This window comes from Pogoniulus pusillus, chromosome 16 (assembly GCF_015220805.1).
Source record: "Pogoniulus pusillus isolate bPogPus1 chromosome 16, bPogPus1.pri, whole genome shotgun sequence".
NCBI classification, from domain to species: domain Eukaryota; kingdom Metazoa; phylum Chordata; class Aves; order Piciformes; family Lybiidae; genus Pogoniulus; species Pogoniulus pusillus.
In genome coordinates this window covers 229,351-246,912 of record NC_087279.1, presented here as the reverse complement: position 1 = coordinate 246,912, position 17,562 = coordinate 229,351, and the positions used below count along the sequence as shown (strand labels likewise).

Here is a 17,562-nt window from a genome sequence, read left to right as displayed (position 1 = left end):
GCCGAAGAGGATGCAGGGCTGACACTTTAAAGAGCTGGCTGCTGTATGAGAAATGTGAAGTTGTGCCTTGAGAAAACTAGGGAGAGTGACCTGCTCTGAAGAGGTTACCTGGCATATGATTGCTGGTTTAAAATAATTTTCCCAGAGAAGCATCTTTCCAGTGTAACTTCCCTCTTGATTCTGAAGCTGATACTGATGCATGGGGTTCCTGAAGAAGTGATCATAAAAGAAGAGGAGGAGAGAGAGAAAAGCCAAGACAAAAAAAAGCAGTCTGACTTCACAGAAGCCTCTCAGAGCCACAGAGTCAAGACAAAAAGCAAGCCCTTTGAACAAGTAGGTGCTGCTGAAGTCATCAACAACAGGCCTGCAAAAAAATCCCAAATCCTTCACTGCTGAGGGTGTTCTGCTCACTGCCATACAGATCTGTAGGGGACATGGGAGATGAGAAGAGTTACAGGAAGCAGCATCCACATATGGGTGTGCTTGACATCTGACATAAGCCCTGGACACAATCTAGACACTGTGGTATAAAACATGACATAAAGTGCAGGCACAAAGGAATTCTGACTCTGTCTCTGCTCTTTGCAGGTCACCCACTCTGTGTACAAGAGGCGCCGTTCCACAGCACTCAGCACCAGTGGGCCAGATTCTTCAGCAGTATTCACCATGCACTGGTGTAGGTCACTGGCCTGCCAGTACTGAAACAGTTAACAGAAATTCAGATAAAGGGGGCCCACAAGTTGCCAGCTACAGCTCTTACAATTCATCATGCTGTCAGTTTTGATGGATGAGTCTGCAAACAGAGGAAAATCATGGGTTTGGCATGGAAACACAGCTTCCACCATCTCCACACAGACTAATTAAATTTGGGTTGTATCAAAATGTTTACTCTAAGCAGTCTGAGTACATTGAATGTATGTTTTGTTAAAAGGAACAGTGACGTGCAGATTTTTTCCTTCTCTGAACAAAATGCAAAACACAGAAAATGCTGATTTAGATCACCCTAAACAAACAAACAAAGGCTCCTCATAGAAATTAAAATCACAGAGGATTTTATATTGTAGGAATTACTTTGTGCTATCCATTTCAATGGTAGGAGACTTTAAACGGAGTTAAAATATCTATTATTTAATTTTTGAAATTAGATTTAGGCCAAATTTAGACATCAATTTAAGTAAAATTACTATTCAGTTTAGGGAATACTTTGGAAGAACATTCTGATTTTCCACTCTACTTCCACCCCAAAGTCTATACTGAACTCAACACTTGATTTCCCTCTTTTCCTAAGTCATGTTTGTGCAGAAATGTTGCACTGCATTAGTTGAGAAGCAGACAGACATCACCAGCAAGTACTTCTAGTCCACATTTACCTCTCCCATGCTGGGATCAGATTGCATTATCTAACGTTCCAAGTGCAGTGACAATGTTACAAGGCGCTGAAGAACAGTGTCAGCACCCGGTGTCCTCAGCCAACCCTGCACGCTGCGGGAGGACGCGCCAAGATTCAACATTCATCTGGGAAAGAACAACCCCAAAGACCAGGATACGTTGGGGACTGACCTGTTGGAAGGCAGCGAAGGGGAAAAGGATCTAGGAGACCTAGTGGATGGGAGATTGACCATGAGCCAGCAACGTGCTCTGGTGGCCAAGAGGGGCAATGCCATTCTGGAGTGGATTAGAAGGGCTGTGGCTAGGAGGCTGAGAGAGGTTCTCCTGCTCCTCTACTCTGCCCTGCTAAGGCCATATCTGGAGTACTGTGTCCAGTTCTGGGACCCCCAGTTCAAGAAGGATATAGATCTGCATGACAGAGTCCAGCACACAGCCACAAAGATGCTGAAGGGAATGGAACATCTCTGTGAGGAGAAGAGCCTGAGGGAGCTGGGGCTGTGCTACTTGGAGAAGAGGAGCCTGAGAGGTGACCTCATCAATGGTCATAAAGATGTAAAGGTGAGTGCCAGGAGGCTGGAGCCGGGGTCTGCTGGGTGATGCCCAGTTACAGGACAAGGGATGGAAGTTGAGGCATGGGAAGTTTCATTTAAACGTGAGGATGAATTTTTCCCTGTGGGGGTGACAGAGCACTGGAACAGGCTGCCCAGGGGGGTTGTGGAGTATACTTCTCTGCAGATATTCAAAACCTGCCTTGATGTGTTCCCGTGTGATCTCATATAGGAGATCCTGCTCTGGCAGGGGGGGGTTGGACTGGATGAGCTTTTGCGGTCCCTTCCAGCCCCTGACATTCTGTAAGTCTGTGATTCCCTTGCAGTAAAGGAAAGCAAATTGACACCAAAGGGATGAGGATGGGGTCTTGTGAGAGCCAGGGAAGACTTTTGGTAATGGACTGGAGGAGAAGGATAGTGAGAAGGAAGAGGAGAGGGGGAAAAAAATAGAGAGGCGCTAAGAAGGAAAAGAAAGATATCAACACTTTCAAGATGCTAAATGAAACTCCTCTTTTCAAGACTGTCTGATACACTACGGTGTTTTCTCAGTAATTAAGATTCATCTGTTGAGTTGCATTTTCATGGTCTGTAGCCTGGAGATCATGCAAAAGGGCCTAGAGAACTGCCCAGAGCCCCAGTGAGGTGCTGGATAGCTGGCGCGCAGCGCAGCACGCCCTCGCCCTCCCAGATCGCTGTAGCAGCCCTCTCGCTCCACTGCTCGCCGCCCAGCAGCAGGCGTTTTAGACTTCAGTCACTGCATTTACCATGGTCATGAGCCTTTAAGGCTTAGGGAAAGAGCCTGCTGTTCAGTACAGCCTTGCTATTCCTTACCCCTGATCCTCGCTACTTCTAAATGACAGGACCAAGCCACCTGGGTCACCGAGGCTCACAAGTCAGCAGGCTGGGCTGGCCTGCCCGCTGCAGAAGGCTGAGCGGCCCCCGGTGCTGTGAATGCGGTGCCGCGGCAGCCCGCAGGTCTCCCGGCGCTCTCAGACGTACTTGGTGTGCCACCTAGCGACACTCGCCCTCCGTCCTCCGCCTGCCCCTCTTACCGAGCCTCCCCTACACCCACTACACGAGCCAAACCCGCACATGAAACAGGAACACGCAAATGCCTGGAAAGCCTCGCTGCAAGCCCTGTACCTACTCTTTTATCGTTCATTTATTGCCACAACCGCCCTTCTCGTACTCACAGCTCTCCAGAGACACTTACATTGCTGAAGCATTTTTTCACTGGCCTCAGCTGGGTCTGAGCAAAAGGAGCTAGGCCACAACAAACGGAGAGGCAACTGGTTCCACCTGGGCGCTGCCAGGGTACGAGCATAGAGCGGCAGCAAACACTGCAGCTCCCACAAACACAGGGGAAGGGGTTGGACACCACAGCACCTGAACCCTCTGAGGCACTGAACTGCAGGCCGGTTCGTGCTCTCATCCTCCAAGCACAGTGGCAACCACAGCACCTTGTGCTGCCTCAGGTCCTACACTTCAGAACCACCCTTTGCAACCGCAGCTGCTCGCTTCCTTCTGCCCCATACGAAGCCCTCAGATTAGAACAGGTGCTTCGTCAGAGATGGGCATCGATTAAAGCCTGGATTTTAACGTCTGATTTGCAAAGAAATGTTGCCTTATGCACAAGGTGAGGCAATTCTTAGTTTCCACTCTGGCAGACGCAACAGAGACGTGGGGCAATACAGGGATACTTCTGCCTAGGTGAACATCACTCGACATAAACCACCGACAGAAAAGGAGGCGGAAGGCCAAACTCACACCCGGTGAATCAAAGGGAACTTCGGTAGGGTTTACGCACAGCTCACTAAAGCAGCTCCCTGCCGTTCCCGGGAGCAGCCACCGTACCTCCCTTAGCGGACGCAGACGCCCAGGCCGCCACCGCCCCTTCCCCTTTTCCCGCCCCGCCTTCCATCGATAGCTCTGCATTCGGCCGCGCACGCCTCAGCGGGGCCTCCCGCGGGGCCCGGATGAGCCCTCCTCGTCCCAGTCCTGCCCATCCAGCCGTACCTCGGTGTTCGCCCCACTCTCCGCCGGGCTCCACCGCTCCGGGGCAGGCGGGACGCCGAGCGGCCCTCGGCCGCACGCACCTCCTGCCCCGGTACGGGGGTGAGACCCGGGCGAGACTCGGCCCCGCGCCGCTCTCCCGGTGCTGGCGGGAGCGCTGAGCCCCGCCCCTCTCCCCGCGCGTGCGCAGGCGGCACCCCCGCTGCCCCCGGGCCTTGCTAGTGCCGGTTCCCGGCCGCTTCTCCTTCGCAGCGGGGCCGCCAAGAGGTCTTTCTTCTCCTCTCCGGGCGGAGCCTACGGGCTCAGGCGACACCAGGCGCTACCGGCCGAGCGGGTACCGCATGCGGAGTGGTGGGAGGCGGCCCGGTCCCCGTCTGCGGCCTTGGCGTGGACGGCCGCTACGCTGCGGAGGGGCCAGGGGGAGCGTGGGGTGAGGCTGCGCCGCCAGCCCGACGCCGCTGCCCGGGTGTCTTTCAGAAAGCCGCAGAGGATGATGCCGCTGCCGCGCTCTGCGCCCCCGCGCCGTGTCCCCGCCGGGTGGCCGTGCCCCGCGCCGCTGCACCGCTGCTGAGCCCCGGAAAGGATCGCTGCTCGCCGCCGGCCTGGCCGCCATGGCGTCCGGGTGCCCTCCGCCCTTCGGCGACCCGGGGGAGATGCGGGAGGGGTTCCTGTGCCCGCTCTGTCTGAAGGACCTCCAGTCGTTCTACCAGCTACAGGCGCACTACGAGGAGGAGCACTCCGGCGAGGACAGGGACGTCAAGGGCCAACTCAAAAGTAAGAGCCAAGGCGGCACTTCTGACGCGGTCGAGGTCGCCGCCGCGCATTGCATACGGCAAAAGCCGCCGGAGCCGCGGGCTGTCGGCACGCTCAGAACGCACAGGTGTGAACCGTAGTGAGTTACGGAGGAGGGGGCGTTTGCTGGCTGGAGAAAGCCCATCCCTTAGAGGAGATTGCAGTGGTGGCAAAGCCCGTGCCAGCCTGACACGGCTCTCTGGACAAAGGTGTGTTGTGTCACCGGCTGTCGGTGTGGGAGGCAGTGTAACTTCGTCTGAAAAGCTGCCAGGAGCGACTATGGCTGCGGGAGGGGCTGTTGACACTAACGCCTGATGCTCAGAGGGGACGCACTCCAGTAAGATTAAGGCGCAGGTTCCAGTGTATTGGACACTAGATACAAAGATTAGGAATATAAAAGGGCATGTAAACTCACGACTCTCAGCAGCTTGTTAGAGAGCTTGATGTATAGAAGATTTATTTCAAATTGCTACTTAATGTGTTTGGCAAGAAAAATGGTGCCTTCAACTTCTGCTAGCGTCCAGAGGGGAACAAGGCTATCAAGGGCAATAGACTCTGAAGTTCTGAGTTCTTGGTTCTTGGTCTTGTTTGGTTGGTTGTCTGGGAGACTGCACTCCTGTCACAGAGACTCATTCTTCATTTGTAGTTTGTACAACAAGACAAAGAGTTGAACAGCCTTGACTCCTAAGAACATTAGGAATGTCCCAGGGTGCAGTGAAATGGGTCTCATAGCTCAAGACAGGTCACTGTGAAGTGTCTGACTAGAGTACCTAGAGCTACAACTTTAATGCTACTTTATGATAGGTACTAAAGAGCATTTGATGTGATCTGTGATTCTCTGAACCCCATTCTGGTCTTAAACAGCACGTGTTGAACATAAACTTGTCATTGAGAAAGAAGGCTTGTGCTAAGAGATGAAGAGTTCTCCGTACTGGTTTCATGTGTCAAATACTTGTACCTGCTTGGGTTTATCTTTTTCAGACCTGGTCCAGAAGGCCAAAAGGGCAAAGAAGAAATTGCTGAAACGAGAAGGAGATGACAGAACTGATTCTGGATCTCAGGAGCGATACGAGTCCTTCAGCTATGGCGGAGTAGATCCCTGCATGTGGGAGCCCCAGGAAGTGGGTAGGTGAGATGGAAAGGGATAGCAGTGGGGATAATTTACTTAATCTGGCTTGGGAAAGTGCCACAGTGTTGCTGCAGTTGCATGCGTCTGCATTGTTTGATGTACTGTTGCAGGAGGTAATGGTTTGCATGTTGATGTTGTGCCTATGTTGTGTGGGGCAGAGGGGAGAATGCTCTTAACAGGGGTGACCCCAGCTAGCCCTGGGCGCAGGGTCACTTGTGATTGTGCCTCAGCTGTTGAAGTCTGATGGAGATGTGTTCACCTCTGTGCACCTTGCTTTGTTGAGGTGTTCTGCAGCCATTTTGTGGCTTTCTGCAAAACCGGTAACTCTGCTGATTAACAATGAAGCTATAGCTGGTTAATAATTGGGCTGTAGCTTTATACATTTCTTAGCTTTTGGGCTGCACTTCAAGTAGTTGTTAGCTTACATGTCTGACAAAAGGCTTATTCTTCCAGTTTTATCTTGAGTTTGGGGTGCAGACCATCTCTTAGTAAAAAGAGATTTTCTTTAAAAAACCCAAACAAACCCCAAAACAATGAAAGTGTTAAAAAAAATACAACATGACCCCAAAGCCACTGCTCTAAATATAAACTGACAGCTGTAGAATTTCAAAGGTAAATTGACCAAGCCTGTGATTAGGAATCCTGGGACTGGACGTTGCTTCTTGCTGTCACTGAGATATCAGTTACTTTGGTGGCACTTACTGCTAGTCTTGAGATTAAGCTTTAATATGCATGCTTCGTTTAGACCAGCACTCTGGAAGTCTGGGATTGTAGTGTGTCTTTAGAATTTTAAGTCCTCACAGAACATCTAGGTGACTGAAACCTTCCTGCTGTCTCTCCAGGGGCTATGAGAAGCCATCTTTCTGATTTCAAGAAGAACCGAGCAGCCAGGATTGACCACTATGTAGTTGAAGTTAATAAGCTGATCATCAGGTTAGAAAAGGTAAATCTGCTGCCTTTTAACATTCCAGCCCTATGAATGCTTCCTAGATTTAAACCTCTTGGGTTTTAGTATGGAGTGTGCCTGTGTTTTTCCTTAAATGTCTCCCTGAAGTTTTTGTCGTGATCTTCCCAGCTTCACTGCCCACATGGTGGTGTGGCTCAGGTGCAGCAGGTTCGGCTATAGGGGTTCTGCCCCAAATGCTCTGCCTTGTGCAGTCACGGTTCAGCACTGTTTGTGTGATTGTGACGTTAGAATAAACAGGGAGGTTTAAGCAATCTGCTGTACAAGAGGCTGAGACTCCTGTCTCTTAGATCTGGCAGGTTTCTTTCCTGTTTTGTTCTTTCCTTTCCCTGGTACCGGTTCCTTGAACGTTCTGTTTCTTCCACTAGCTGACGTCATTTGACAGAGCAAACACCGAGTCGGCTAAAATAAGAGGTTGGTATGAGCTTCACTCAGACTGCTCCGGTGTAACCAGCTGAGAAATTAGTTTAATATCTCCAGTTGTGTGTCCCCTCCTCTCCCATCCCTTACAGCTATAGAGAAGTCTGTTGTGCCTTGGGTCAACGATCAGGATGTCCCCTTCTGCCCAGACTGCGGCAGTAAGTTCAGCATTCGAAACAGACGTCACCACTGCCGCCTCTGTGGCTCCATCATGTGCAAGAAGTGCATGGAACTTGTCAGCCTTCCCTTGGCCAGTGAGTATAGCCCCTGAAGACAGTTCCTCCTTTCCTTAGCTTACTCTTGACTGCACCCAAGCATTTTGCCATTGGAAAAAAAGCTGCCTGTGTGAAAGACTTGGTCCTTAGCATGGCAGTCTCATGCAGACACTTGTCTGAGGAACAGAAGAATTTATCATTTGTGTTTCTTCTCTAGCTTTGGAAGTATTGCAGAACACTGAAGTAGTCACTAGACACAGTAGTAGTATGTGCTACCGGTAAATAGAATTAATGATTAGTGTCTTATCTATTGAGTACTTGTAACTATGAAGGTGTTACCTTCAGGGATTGTAACTGCCAAGGTTCTGTTGTGGGTATTTCCAGTCTTGCCTGTGGTTGTTCAAATGCTGACATTAAGGAAGTTCATCCACATGCCTTTAAGAAACCCTTTGATATTTAACTTCTTCACCTGGTACATTGGAGAGGAGGCTGTGTTTTCTGTGGAAATAAATGATAGTGACCGGGCTTTTGGCACATTCAAGCACAGAGCACTGGCAGCAGTAACACGGCTATACGCTGTTCTGTAACTGCAGACCTCTGGCATGAGAATGCAAAGAAGGTGGCTGTCAGCAGTCTATTCTCTCTCTGCTTTTTGAATGGAGAAGAGTTTACAGTGAAGACTCCAGTTCTCACTTGCTGTCTTGGTTGTCATGCGCTTCCAGCAGACTGTTTGAAGTACCTGAACGCAGGCTTTCTGCTGAAGTACATTTCATGTGTGTTGGTAAAATTTTACAGTCCTGTAAACAGACCTGTGTTTAATTCTTAGGCAAGCTCACCAGTGCCAGCAAAGAGGCCTTGGGCTCTCACAACAGTCCCAACTCCTCACCTAATAGTGTCCATGGCTCCCGCCGGGGCAGCATCAGCAGCGTCAGCAGTGTGAGCTCGGTGCTGGATGAGAAGGACGATGAGCGAATCCGTTGTTGTCGGCACTGCAAAGACACCCTACTGAAAAGAGAACAGCAGATTGATGAGAAAGAATGCACCCCAGAGATTGTGAAACTCTACGAGGTAAACTCACTTGTTGCTGCTTTCATGCTTGGGGTATGTATGTGAGGAGATTTAAAGCTAGAAATCATGCAAATCATCAGCTTCTAAATTCCGAATATGCCTTGCAGGGTTAGAGGGAGTCTTTCCCTCTTCCTGACCATGCCACCTGTGTTCTGAAATAACTGCAGGGTCTTGTCGTCCCGAGCAGTTGCCTGGTTTTCATTACAGTTGACTCTGAATGTGCTCAGGTTTATGTCAGCATGTTCTTGTGTTAGTGCTTTACTGTCAGTTCTTCTTCATGTTTTGCTCTAAACAAGAAACTCCGGCTCTGCATGGAAAAGGTTGATCAGAAGGCACCGGAATACATCAGGATGGCAGAGTCACTGAAGTAAGCCCTACTTGCTGGTTTTCGTTATCAAATGTGTGAAGGAGTAAGGAAGAGATGTGCTGAGGCTGCAAGAGTGTGTGAATGCTAAGAAAAAGTGGTGTTAGATTGTTTGTTGTCTTTTGGATCCTCTTCACGCAAAGTGGCACTGAATGAGTTATTAATGGTAACATTGTGTAGAGGTTTGTAAAATTTAATTAAAGATTTGAGTAGTAATGAGACCCAGAAACTGGAATGGTATGGATAGGGAAGCTTTTTTCAAGAGAGTGATCTGTACCTTTTGTATTGGTGATGTAAAAGGAAAGGGAAGTTAAAGACTGGTGAGGAGTCTTCCCTGCTAAATCCCATTTTGTTTTATCAACCAGTGTGGGATTCTGGCAAAATACGGGTAATTGGTTGCCCAGGGGGATGGTCAGTTACTGCCATGTGGGGCTGCAGGCCTCTGCTTTGTGATGAACCTTAGCAGAGAGAACTCTTGACTGTGATGGTGCAGTTCTTGAGCGTTCTTCCCATGCCAGCTGGCTGGTAAACCCCCGACAGGTGAGATGTATTTGCAACAGCTGTATTTTGGGTATTACTGAAAGAGTGGCATTCCTCTGTTAAAATAGTTTCTCCTATAAAAAGAAATAGTAAATGGATCTTTTATGAGGTGTTCCTGTTCATGTGATGATTGTCACTTTCCACTGCTGTTACAAGGGAGTTTTAAAGAGAGCAAGCCTGAAACAAAACAGTTGGACCCCTTTTGGTGTCAGCTAGTCTTGCCAGTGTCAAGTGAATCATCTTGGGATAACTTCTGGTGTTGTGTTGTTGGCTGGATGTGTGACTTAAAAGTGTATCTATTTCTTAGTGCTGGAGAAACAGCTTACAGTCTGGAACATGCTAATGACTTGAGGGTGGAGATTCAGAAAGTCTATGAATTGATAGATGCCTTAAGGTAAAAGATCTTACCCCAGCTCTGGCCTGCACTTGTTCCCCTGTTACCATTTCTGTGTGGTTTGTCTCAGCTGTTGGTGTCTGAATTTGTGCAGCATACATCTGCCTACTGACACAGGCAGCAGGTATATCTGCACCTTTGTCAAGAGCTTAGGAGAAGGTGCACCAACAGTTTCTGCTTCCTTTTCCAGCCTTACAAATCCTGCATTTTTCTGCAGTGGTGATAAGTAAGCACAGGCGAAAGGAATAGCAGCACAGCTGGGGCTTGGTTGGTTGGTTGGGTTTTTTTCTTTCTTTCTTCTAGGGGGTGATGTTGGTTGGGGTTTTGGGTTGTGGTTTTTTTTGGGGGGTGTGGTGGTGGTGTTTTTGTTAAAAAAGAAGTGTGGGAGTACAAGTGTTACACCTTGTGGCATCCAAGGTGGCTTATCTAAAAAAGATATCAGAAAAATCTCATCCAATATTGTCTCTCTCTGTTCTGTCACATTTTCCCTGGCTCTTGTTTCTGAACTGATGGAGCTATGTGTTTGCTTTGATTCAGTAAGAAGATTTTGAGTCTAGGCTTGCATGAAGATCCTCAACCCCATCCTAAAACACTACAGCTTCAGAGAATGATAAGATACTCAGCTACACTTTTTGTTCAGGTAGGCGGAGCATGTCCTGTGAGCTGAATGTAAATGTTAGTGTTCTCCCCCTGGTTTGAACAGCATCTGACAGGAGGTTTTGTTCACTTTCTGCAATTCCCCTTGTGGTGATAGCCTTAGATGAGCTTGCTCAGATACAGACAGTATTAGGACAAGTGACCTTGGAGAAGGCATGATTGGTGGCTTCTCTCTTGCTGAGGTGTGCAGCTAGCTAGTAGTTTATTTCTGGCAGCAGAGGTGCTCAGGCTTGCAGCAGTGATTGCAGTGCAGAAGTGCTTTTTATTTGTGGGTTGTTCTCTTGGTGGGGTCTCTGAAGTACTTGAGTGTTGGCCGAGTGCCTGCAAGCAGCACTGTAAATATTACCATTATTGCCAGGAAAAACTGCTTGGCTTGATGTCCCTGCCAACCAAAGACCAGTATGAAGAACTAAGGAAGAGAAGACTGCAAATGGTAAGATGGGTTAAGATCTGCTACACCCTGTATTGGGTCCCACTTCAAGGACTTGAGCCTAGTTGCTGTGTGTGTGTGAATGGTTGCCATTAGTGTTGGATTTCAGGGTTTAATTCTCCCATACACTTTTCCAGGGGTTCATGTGACACGTCCATTGTAGGCTGCCCAGGGGAGCTGACTGTGTTCTGAGCAGCTGAATGCCTTTGGGAAGCAGTAGCAACTTGGTTGCTCATGCTGCAGTCCACACAGAGCAAGTCCTCAGCTGCCTTAGTTGACCTGGATTTTCAAATTGTCTTCCAGAGTTCATTTGCACCAGCCGAGTTTGGAGGCTTCTCTGGGTAGTGAAGAGGTCCACCTAGAACAAGGATGCCTCTTCAGAAAGAGAAGGTGTTCTCAGGAAGGGAGACATCGTTAATTGCAGATAGAACCAGGTTCATTTTGAGGTAGAAGTGAGAGCTAGGAATAGTTGTGCTCCAAAGATAAGGGTATCAGTGACCTTCAATAGCTGTGCTCCATTGTAGCCCTCTGCCGTAGGCAAGTGTAATGGCTACTGTCCCGACAAATCTAGACCACTCTGCACAGCAGCATTACCCATTTTCTTTTCCTCTATGAACTGCTGTCACTGCTTCTACTTGCCCTCAGGTTTGTAGATTTTGATCAATCACAAACTGAAGGGAAGCACTGAGGTACTGTGATTCTGTCGTCTGTGAATGTTATGAGAAGAAGCATTTTCTGCAGAGTAACCAAAAGTGCATCTTATCCCTCTAGCAGTGCCTGCTAACTTCTTCTGCCTTTGGATGTGAGAATGGAATTTGTTTAGCTCATGGTCTTCTCTTCCTGCATGCTTTTTGATTTAGGTGGCTCTGGAAACACATGGAAAACAGGAGGAAAAACAGAAATACTTCATCTCCAGATCAGCAGCTGCAGTTAATGGTGATGCAGCTCACCTGAAAAAGGAGACAGTCAGGAAGTCTGAAGGCTGGTTACCCACCTCTAGCCTATCAAGGGAGAAGGAGATAGCAGACCCACTTCTTCAGCAGATTGACAACATCACCTCCTTCATTAAGCAGGCCAAGGCAGCTAATAGGATAGATGAGGTCCACATGCTGCAAGAGAACCTGAGGCAGCTTCAGGAGGAATACGATCAACAGCAGACTCTTAAAGCTATTGAGCTTTCTAAAAAACAGGCAGAGGAGGAAGAGATGCAGAGGGAGGAACTTCAGGTCCTTCGTGAAAAGGAATGGGAAAGAGAACATCTCAAAACCATGTCTCAGTATTCAAGGACACGCTCCTTAGACTTCAGAGAAGTCAGGCAGCATCAGCATGAAGTTGCAAAAGAGGATCAGAACTTGACAACACACATGTTGGATTTGGATGTGTCTCAGATCAAGGGAGACCCCAGCTTTGAATCGCCTGATGTTGAGCAGCTGCCAGCTAAAGAGCACTTGATCTTCACATTCAAACCCCAGGGCATCCCACAGTGTGACAAAGACCAAGGTCAGCCAGCCTGTCTAAACCCTTTTGAAGAGGAAGCAGATACCCCTCAGTCAGAGGAAGATTCTAACCCATTTACCAAAGAGGCTTCTCCAGTGGGTTCTTTCTCTGGCACAGCTTTGCAGAGTGGTAAAAAAGAATATAATCCATTTGAAAATGATGAGGAAGATGAGAAAATGAATGGAGCACCTGGCAGTTCTTTGAACCCTTTTGAAGAGGATGAAAATCCATCTCAAAAGCCTGGGGGCAATTGGAATTCTGGGAATCCGTTTGAAGAGGTATCTTCAACCAATCCCTTTGAAGTGGAGGATGTCAGCGAGATCTGTGGAGAGGAGACTATAGAGGAAGAGCTGCTTCTGCAGCAGATAGATAACATCAAAGCTTATATATTTGATGCCAAACATAGTGGACGAATGGATGAGGTGGAAGTGCTGACAGAGAACTTAAAGGAATTGAAGCGCACCTTGGCAAAGCAGAAGGAGAAATCCAGCTGCTGAAACAGCTGTAGGATGTATAATAGCTTTACATCTGCTGTTAAATGTGGGGAAGTAGAGCAGATCCTGGGAAAGAGTATGGATGGCAAGAGGGAATTGAAAGAGTCTTGACTTTATGCACTTTCAGTTAGGCATTTCCACTGTGGCTCAGTCCTGAAGAGTTGCTGAAGTACTCTGCTGTTACAACAGTGGTTTGATGCTGACTGCTCTTTACTCTGCTAATTCTCATCAGAGTGGCTGACAGGGAACTATGATGTAGAAATGGCTACAATATTGGTTTGTCATCTTTCCCCTTTTCTGTTGTATTGGTCTTTCAAGTGGGGCTTTGACTAAATAGATGAAATCTCTAAACTTCTGCGTCCTCAGCTGCACTGCCTGAGGGTGTTACATTACGGTGCTGTTCAAAGGCTACCGTGATGCTCTGAGGTGCAGAACTCACAGGCTGGCAGGTCAGTATTGTGCAATGCTAACATACAAAAGGGATTTTAAGACTGAGAACTTTATAACTGATAGTGATATGAGTAACTTTTCTATGTGCTTATAAAAATTCCTTAGTAAATTTTGCATGCTGTTTGCTCATCACTCTTGGTTTCCTATTTGCTTTGAGTACAGCCTTGCTGTGTCACAGAGACTGGCTGGCCTCAGACCTGCTTGCGAGGGAACAAGTGTCATCCCATTTCCCGGGAAACTGGGCTAGCACCACTTCAGACTGCAGTCCAGAGAATGGGCCTCCAGCTGCCAATTACCTTTTGGAATCTACACATTTCCTTTCAATTCTCTGGGCGACAGAGTGATCATGTTTGTCACGTCTGTGAAACTGGAACCCTCCTTTTGTAGCATTCAAGGAACAAAAAAATCTTGTTTACAATGGAGAGCTGAAGTGCCTCTGCACTGGAATTCTGTCAAAGCTTGGAGACATCTCTCGTATTTGATTCTGCTTGGCCGCGATGGCAACCAGGCATGCCTTAAATAAAGGGCTCTCAGTGGCAGTCATCTTGCCATCCTGTGGCCTGGGGGGATTGCTAGGTGAGGGCCTGTGTTGCAGATGTGCCGAGCTGGGCTCATGAAAGCTGGTACAGAAATTTGTAATCACCTTGAGGTAGCCCTGAGAAAATGGAGCCTCAGGTGCTTTGAAAGGCACAGGTCCATCTTTAGGCATCGCTGTTTGACAGAGTGGTGAGGCTAGCAGGTGTTCATTTGAAGCTGAAGTCAGACAGATCACACTGCACAGCACCAGGCTTACTCAGAAGTAAAATTCCGTGGAACAGGGTATATCTTTTAACTCCGGTGTCTGTTAGCCTAGCTGCAAGCTAAGCCTTGTGTGATCCTGCAGAGACACAAATAATCACACCAACTGAAGAGCAGGGACTCTGGAGTAATTTTGCTGAAAATAAGTGGAGGTAGGGACTGGCGGATCTGGTGTTTAAAACCCCACACCACTTGTGCCCCCTCAGAGGACAACTTGTCCTCACTGTGGCCCAGAGCTGAAGCTGTTGAGAGCAGGCTGTCTCAAGACCAGGAAGCTTTTATATGGAAATGTTAAGAGTTGCTTTGCACAAAGTAAAAAGAGCAGAAGATTCTAAAGGGTTGTAAACTAAGATGTGCACTGGGGTAGCAAACCCCCCAAAGGCTGAGATAGATGCATGTCAGGAATGACGTTTAAGATTGCTCCCTGCACTGTAACCCAAAGCTATTTTGGTATTGGCATGAAAAATGTTTCAGTGACTTCAGCTTTCCTATTTTAAAAGTGTTCCTTCTCCTTGTTGCAATTGTCCTGCCCTGTTTTCAGTCTACACTAAGCCTTCAAGCACTCCTGATGTACATTAATGATGTGTTCCTACAAGCAGGTAACAGACTAGCATACCTCATGAGCTTTGTCAGTGTTCAGTGTGATCGACCAGACACCTGATACTAAAGTTACCTCCAAGTGAAGACCTTATGCTGGTATTTGAGGGCTGTGGGGCTCAGGAGGCACAACAGAACGAGGCCCTGGTGCCTGCAAAGCTCAGTGACCAGCACTGACTTATGTTGAGGCTGTGTGCATGGCACTGTGTGGAACCTTTGTAAACAGAGATGAAATAAACCAACATCTTTATTTTGTGCTGTGTTGCCCCTGGTGTTCTTACAAGACTCCTGGTGTGGAATCCTGTCCTTACCTGCTGGCTCAAAGGTGCTGACATGGAGTTACAGGGGTTTGGTACCTAAGCCTGGCTTAAGGGAATGTGCAGTGTAGGAGACTTACGAGAGGCTTTACACTTTCTTTGAAGGACAGCAAAGGTAACAGTAAAGCTTATCTTTCAAACACCAACTTGCTTATTCTCCATTACTACTGATTTTCTTGATCAGTGCTTCTCAGAGCTGCACTACCAACTGCAGAAGTTGTCTTGCAAAAGAGACTTGTTTGTGAATGCTAATTACATCAGTTAAGAAATTCAGTGTGTGGTTTGAGCCTGGAGTTAATCACTTGGCTGGCTGCAGTTAGTACAAGACAAAAAGCAGAAGAAACAGTTCTGTAGTGCTTTCTATAAACTCTGGAATTCTGTGCTTTGGACTTTTCAGTCCATCGTGTATCCCAAAGCAGACAGCATCGCCTTTTTACCTTAACCTTGCCCATGCAGGCTTGAGTAGGAAGTAGGACTCTTAAGTTGTTCTGGCTTCCTTTCATGCAATCTTGCCTGTAATGTTTTGTAAAACTGGCACCAAAAAAGCTGATTTTTTAAACTTATTTATTTGTCACTTCAATTATTCTGGTTGTAGCTGTAAGAAGACTTAGGCGAGAAGGTTATCTGCCTGACACCAACTTGCCTGAGTCTCCAGAACCTGTTAGCTCTTGTCTCTCACTGAAGCACCTTGATCATCCTGTGCTGAGCAAAGCCAGGTGACTGACCTGAGGTGTCAGGCTGACGCTTCATCTTTCACAGCTGCTTTGTATTTTCCCCTCATCTCTTTGGGCAGTGGCACAACAGCAGGGCAAGGAATTTGGCCTTCAACTTCACAGATGCATTCTCGCAGATGGTACTTCTTGGGCCCAAAAGTTGCTGGATGTGATAGTTTTCTCCTTTCTCTTTCCTCTTTTTCAAGTGTTTCTCTAAAAGAGAGAACATTTTGTGACTACCAGAAGCCTGAATCGCAAAGTTCCTTCTCCCTTCACAATTTACTAGAGACAGACTGACAGTTTCTAGCTTGTCCACTGGAGCTAACTTATGTCAGTTTTGTCTGGCAAAATGGCATTTCCTTCTCCGTACACCTGGCAGAAGCCTGCAGGGGTTGGATTCTGCCAGGTGTCAGGCTCTATGGTAGCTCGTTGGTGTTACTTACTTGCTTTTCCCCAGGATTTTTTTAATGTGCTCTGTTATCTCTTTGTTGGTTTTATCTTCCACGTCGACCAAAACTTGTTCTCCGTTGTCTGTCAAGAAAGTTGTAATAGTGGGACAAATGGCAGCCTCCCTGCCCCACGCTGCCTCGCAGCAGCGCAAAAGGTGCTTCGAAAACACAAAAGGCAAGCGGTTGCTGTGCTGCTGCAGGGAAAGCAAGCAGCCCGTGCGCTTGGCGGGCAGCTGTCCGAAGCTCGGGCGGTGAGCACGGGGCCTTCGCTAACGTTTAAAGCCATTACTCAAAGCGGCGCCCTCCTTCCCACAGCGCAGGCTGAGGGGCCGGGGCCGGGGCCAGGCTTCCGGCTCCCGCGGTTCCCGCTCGGGGCTCGGCGGAGCAAGGGTCGGGGCCGGGGCGGCTGCCCGAGGGCTCCTGTGGTTCTCTGCCCCGGAGGAGCAGGGGTCGGGGTCAGGACACCTACCCAGGTAGAAGCGGAGGAAGGGCGAAGGGGTCATGTTCTTGAACAGCATGATCTGCACCCAGGGGTTCTTGTACTGGATCTGAGGGATGTTGAAGAACACAAACTTCCTGGGAAGGAGGAGACAAGCGCAAGCCAGGACGTCTCGGGAGGCGCAGCCCCTGCGGCCGCGCCGCGCCGCGCACCCCTGGCGCTCACCTGGCTCCCTCGCTGAGCTCCCCTGCCGTGTTGTAGTTGACGGTCATCACCTTCACCGAGCTCTTGAAGATGACGTCGCCCTGGCTGAGGTACTGCAGCGTGCGTCGGATGGGGAACCGGCCCTTCATCGGCATGGCGGCGGCCCGGCCCCGGCTCCGCGCCGCGCGGAAATGGCTCCCGGCGCCGCCCCCGCACTTCCCCCGCCTCTGGCCGCACCTCCGCGCGGCGCCGGCGCTGAGGCTCCGCTCTGCCGGGGCTGTCCGTGGGGCCGGGGCTTGGCACGGCTGCGGCTGTGCTTAGAGACGAAGGAACTGCTTAGGCTGCAGGCCGTGATGTCCTCACGGGTCCCCAGCCACCTTCTGCTGCCTTGCGGGGGTTCGCCGGGGTCAAAGCGGTGCCCCACGGCCGGGTGCCTCCACTTCGTTCTGCGGCGGCTGAGAAGCTGCCTCGTGAGTCCATTCCGCAGGTCAGCACCAGCTTTGCAGCCATTACAAACGTGTGCATGCAGGCGGCAGCTGGCTGGGCAGCCTCGCTTTGCGCTTGGGTGCTTGGTTTGTGTTACTTTTCCGCTAGTGTTTCCGTTTAAGAAGCTAAGGAACAGAAAAAGCAATTCAGTCCAAGGCATGACCGTGCATTTCTGTAACACGCTAGAGATTTTGG

General features: G+C 49.0%; 3 protein-coding genes and 1 long non-coding RNA gene across 5 annotated transcripts in view; 1 reads left to right on the top strand and 3 right to left on the bottom strand.

The window, feature by feature from the left end:
* TMCC1 (transmembrane and coiled-coil domain family 1) overlaps positions 1-4,155 on the bottom strand; it is a 127,071-nt gene extending 122,916 nt beyond the window's left edge. Inside the window, exon 1 of the mRNA XM_064156088.1 lies at positions 3,954-4,155. The gene's annotated coding sequence lies outside the window, so the exon portion shown is untranslated. The remainder of the gene's footprint in view (positions 1-3,953) is intronic.
* Positions 4,156-4,164: 9 nt separating this feature from the next.
* Positions 4,165-15,014, top strand: RBSN (rabenosyn, RAB effector). 2 transcript variants are annotated; one of them, XM_064156082.1, is made up of 12 exons: positions 4,165-4,284; positions 4,428-4,724; positions 5,724-5,867; positions 6,714-6,814; positions 7,204-7,249; positions 7,348-7,509; positions 8,297-8,538; positions 8,835-8,905; positions 9,750-9,836; positions 10,374-10,476; positions 10,852-10,926; positions 11,784-15,014. In XM_064156082.1, the coding sequence occupies exons 2-12, from the start codon at positions 4,562-4,564 to the stop codon at positions 12,915-12,917; spliced, it is 2,328 nt and encodes a 775-aa protein (XP_064012152.1). In that variant the 5' UTR covers positions 4,165-4,284; positions 4,428-4,561; the 3' UTR covers positions 12,918-15,014. The 2 variants fall into 2 exon arrangements, with proteins under 2 accessions (XP_064012152.1, XP_064012153.1); XM_064156083.1 differs by lacking the exon at positions 4,165-4,284 and having other exon boundaries at positions 4,407-4,724.
* On the bottom strand, positions 5,171-8,473 carry LOC135182254 (uncharacterized). The gene is made up of 2 exons (XR_010305131.1): positions 8,357-8,473; positions 5,171-8,267 (listed from the first exon to the last, which is right to left on the bottom strand). It is a non-coding gene; the product is annotated as an uncharacterized LOC135182254 (long non-coding RNA).
* A 609-nt stretch (positions 15,015-15,623) lies between the features above and the next one.
* Positions 15,624-17,036, bottom strand: MRPS25 (mitochondrial ribosomal protein S25). The gene is made up of 4 exons (XM_064156106.1): positions 16,903-17,036; positions 16,708-16,814; positions 16,233-16,320; positions 15,624-16,002 (listed from the first exon to the last, which is right to left on the bottom strand). Exons 1-4 carry the CDS (start codon positions 17,034-17,036, stop codon positions 15,810-15,812), a joined length of 522 nt encoding a protein of 173 aa, XP_064012176.1. The 3' UTR covers positions 15,624-15,809.
* Positions 17,037-17,562: the final 526 nt, after the last annotated feature.